At 34.4% G+C, this 4,375-nt stretch overlaps 1 protein-coding gene across 1 annotated transcript; it reads right to left on the minus strand.

Annotated features, from left to right (window-relative positions):
- Positions 1-1,600: 1,600 nt before the first annotated feature.
- On the minus strand, positions 1,601-3,369 carry LOC133796322 (mitochondrial arginine transporter BAC1-like). Its single transcript, XM_062233791.1, has 8 exons — positions 3,355-3,369; positions 3,171-3,260; positions 2,769-2,870; positions 2,351-2,455; positions 2,179-2,277; positions 1,912-2,100; positions 1,701-1,799; positions 1,601-1,618 (listed from the first exon to the last, which is right to left on the minus strand). Exons 1-8 carry the CDS (start codon positions 3,367-3,369, stop codon positions 1,601-1,603), a joined length of 717 nt encoding a protein of 238 aa, XP_062089775.1.
- Positions 3,370-4,375: the final 1,006 nt, after the last annotated feature.

The raw sequence follows: 4,375 nt of genomic DNA on the forward strand, positions 1-4,375 counted from the left end.
TACAGGGTGGCATGCTTTACTAGACTATATGATCACATGTGGGCATCAAAGAAACCAAACACTAAATTATAAGCTTATGCTTTGGATGCAATTTATTTTGCTTAGTACTTAGTGGGCATCACCCCACCGTAGTTTTAGGATTGGACAGATCTTTTGGTTATCTATATGCATATTATGCTTTTCAAGCTGAAACTCGATTTAGAAAAACTGTTAGCATTGGTTTATGTTCTATTCACTTATCCCATAAATTAAGCTATAGTGTGTATAATACTAGTTATGGAGTTGGGGTTTTTTATTTTTTCTTTCAAGTGAATCTCTACTGATCATGGGAGTGACTAAATGCTTGGGGTACTCTTAGGCACTGGTAGTGATCGAGATTGGTGAGAATTTTGGGGGACCATTATATATTTTGTCTAGCCTTTCTTTTTATTTTTTAGTTGCAATTTTATTAACTTCTCCAAAAATTTACGTTGCCTAAAATGAAAGCATGATGGTCCTAAAAGTGTTGGCAAAAACGAGTTTGAAATAAAGAAAGGAGATTGGAGCTGTCCCAAGTAAGTACCCGCTGCCCATAATGGTTCAGTGAAATTAGATACTCATGGATTATATTTCATAGGATTCATCCCATAACTTTTTACATTGAGAATATTATATTAAGTATAATTAAGTTGAAGGATATTACACTTTCATTAAAATTTTAAAGTAAGTTTTATTTTTATTACTGCAAATTTTCCCTAAAAGTGCCCATTAGTATAGAAGTAATCTTAAATATATGCAAACCCATAGTGCACCCATCCAAATTTCAAACTGTGCAAAGCCTCTTCACATTAATACTTTTGTGAGTTGCAAAATGATTTAATTAAATATCTAAAGTGGTTTAAATATAATAACTGCGTTTTTTTTTCTTCTGTTTTTGCTGGGTAAGCACTGACTTGATTTCCATTTCAGCATCTTTTATATTTTCCCTTTGATGAGCATGATATTTGGTCTGGTTAGATTTTCTATTGAATGTGATGCCTCCTGATACGGGTTTTGATGCACATGCATATTGTAATAATCACATATGGTAGTTCTAAAGGCAGTAGTTCTTTCATGTGGTCACTGTGTGTTTCATATTGAGTTTATTCGATTCTTCCTTTTTATTTGTTGATTTTTCTTAAGGAAGAGGGTGTGTATATATATATGTGTATCCCTTTCAGTATTGTTTAAGAATTAAGATACAGGAAATGAGAAATTGTATGTTTTTCATATGTAACCATTTAGAAGCTTAAAAAGATCCTTTTCTTCAGTTAAATTTGATTGATTGATTTTTTAACTCAAAGTTGCGTGTGTATGGCTTAATTTTTGTTGAACTTGTGTTTGGCTGTTTGGATTCTGTTGAATAGAATAATCACGTGGAATGACTATTACTTTGTTCTAAGTGTTCACAGTGTAGTATATTCTTTGAACACTGAAACTAGAAACTAATGGTACAAGGAGTTGAGTGTGAAAATAGAAGATAGTAAAAAATAGGAAATGATGGTTTACACAACGCTACTATGTTAGGGAGGAATAATATTTTCTTATGGTGTTTTATAATACCATTAATATTTTCTAAAAATTAGGCTTGTTTTCCTTTCTATTTTTAAAAAGATTTATAAAGCTTATGGTTATTAGATTTTTTTTATGTTATCAGAATCATGGCATCAGAATACACTTACTGAATTCAAGATTTGAAAGGGATTTCGTGTCGTGTTCTTATCTGAGGCAATCTGAATTATAGTTTTAGCCACATCCAAGGGCAAGACAACAGACCAAAACTGGTGTAAAACCCAAAGAAATTATTTAGTTTGAAAGTTCTAGTGAAACAGACAGATATGTGCTCTTTTGCTTTTTATTTTCAGAGAAAGGATAAGTCATTAAGATGCATACCGCAATACCACCAAGACCACCACTCACAATTCCAACTCCCACGTCAATTAAGTTATTGTTTTCAGATGAAGCAGAATTCAGTTGTGAATGCATGTGATAGCGGACAAACTCGTAAACACTGAAAAAGACCGCATTTCCAATGGATTCCCTCAGAAAAGTCGCACCACCTCCACGGAAGATTCCCTTGACCTGAACATTGTTCAATCAGCACATAACCATATCATAATTTATATAGGTTCATCATCAAGAGGCAGAGAATTTTCTTACCCCTTCACTTTTTACAGTTTTAACAGCACAATCAAGAGGACCGCTATATCTGCTAGTTAATGGAACCAAAGAATCAGTTCCTTGAACTTGCATCCTACACTGGAGAGATAGGCACAGTAAGCATACCACGAGAAGCAACTGTGAAATCTAAAGCTCTCCCATTTGTATCTACCTTAATTAACTCTGATGGACATAATACGAAACTGATGATAGCTCCCCCATAAGCAGCAGATGGAATTATTACATGGGGCTGTGGAGCACTACTCTGCGTACTTCCCTTTGTGAAAATAAAAAATATGAATAAGAAAAAAGAAGCCATGTAGTTCAACCACATAAGAGAGACAACCGTTACATCACAAGAAAATCTTCTTTTTCTTTTTCTTTAACTTGGGGTAAAGGGAATTTGAACTTGAGACATCCTCAATTATGAGAAGTGTATTACCACCATGCTATGTCTATAGCTATACTTCACGAGAAAATCACTTATGATTATTACTATAGAGTTACATGTTCAAAATTAAAACACTCCACAGATCACTATTACAATACGTAAGCCAATGACAGATTATCTGAACAACTTTTTGGCTTACCTGCAGAAACTGTTTCGTCTGGGAATAAATGCCAAAAATGAGGGAACTCTCAAAATACATCCCCACAAAAGATGATGTAGCACCTCTATAAAGTCCTTTAATCTGTCAAAAAAATATCACTTAACTTTCCCAAAAAAAGGGGAAAACGTGTTATTTAGACAATTTAAAGATACTGAAAATCTTTGTCACGTGGCTCCAAACGTTAGCTCTTATAAGGCAAGAATGCCCTGCTAAATAAAATGAAAAAGAGAAATATTTAAGAACTCTAGCTCAATTTTTTGTATCTCAAGTCCTGTTTACAAAAAATTCCTAACAAGATACAAGCATATTATCACATCTTCATCCAATTTAAATGAGCATATATATAAGAAAATAATGACTCTAGCTAAATCGGAAGCATACTCCTTCAGTCCTTAGTATCCTAGCAGTACAATGCAAACTATTCCTGTACTTGATCCCATGTGCTTCAGTATTGTGTTTTTGCAACTTCACCTAATAAACAAACAAAAGTTTAACACACTCAATAAATATACACATAGATCAGAGGAATCAAAAACACGAAAGTATAACCAATAAGGAAATATACAAACTTTAAATTCATTTTCAGTTCATAGAGATAATCTTGTAAGATGTTATTAGTTAATACTTATGTTATCTCAATCTCATCCCGAAATTTTTTAAAAAACGATTAGCAGGGCAACCCAGTCATATGGTTTTCTAAGGCATTTGCTCTAAACTTTGATGCTTTTAATTCACCATGATAGGGCCTAGATTCATTGAAAGAAAAAAAAATTGGTTTCTAGGTTTTGAACCCCAAGTCCTATCAATTTCACTAAGAGTGCAATCAAACAAAAATATGTTAAATTACAAGCTAAACCCATGAAAATTTCACATAATCCAACGAGAATAAGATGAGAGATTACCTTTACGGTGTCAAAGGGATGGCCAAGGCTCCATTTTTTTTTCTTCGTCAAGGCTCCAATAGGAGGTCCGGTCCGAGAGAGGAGGAGGAGGAGGTGGTGATGGGTATAGCAGGAAGAGAAAGGAGAGAAGAAAAATATGGTGGAAAATGAGACAGAGAGAGAAAGAGATGAAGACTGGTTCGGTCCGAGCTAGAAAGAGATGGTTCAATCCGAGCTAGGGAAAATGAGACAAAGAGAAAGAGATGGTTCGATCCGAGCTAGGGAAAATGAGACAGAGAGAAAGAGATGGTTGACAGAGAGAAAGAGATGAAGACTTCGGTCCGAGATAGGGAAAATGAGAAAGAGATGAAGACTGAGACTGAGAGAGAAAGAGATGAAGACTTCGGTCCGAGATAGGGAAAATGAGAAGGAAAATTCGCCTCTTTTTTTTTTACTTGCCGCATGTGACTTTACTCATTAACTTTATATATACAATAACTCTTTTTAAATAGTATTATAATGATGTGTTATGGTAATGGGTGTTTGGTGTAGTGAAAAGCTAACCCGTTCTCAAGGGTCGTTCTTTTGTTCATTCTAGCTCGAATCAGAGGTAAGAAAACTGCACCCCATATGTGACATGCATGGTTATTCTTGAGGCATGTTGATCGTGTAAATGTGTACATGAATTGATTATCAAATGTTTAG

Source organism: Humulus lupulus, chromosome 8 (genome assembly GCF_963169125.1).
Source record: "Humulus lupulus chromosome 8, drHumLupu1.1, whole genome shotgun sequence".
NCBI lineage: Eukaryota > Viridiplantae > Streptophyta > Magnoliopsida > Rosales > Cannabaceae > Humulus > Humulus lupulus.

Bases quoted from the DNA above. Each gene is read 5' to 3' on its own strand.
- LOC133796322 (XM_062233791.1), bottom strand. The intron at 2,278-2,350 runs GTAGATACAAAT...CTATCTCTCCAG, and splicing joins GTCCATCAGAGTTAATTAAG to TGTAGGATGCAAGTTCAAGG. The intron at 2,101-2,178 runs GTAAGAAAATTC...AACAATGTTCAG, and splicing joins AAACTGTAAAAAGTGAAGGG to GTCAAGGGAATCTTCCGTGG.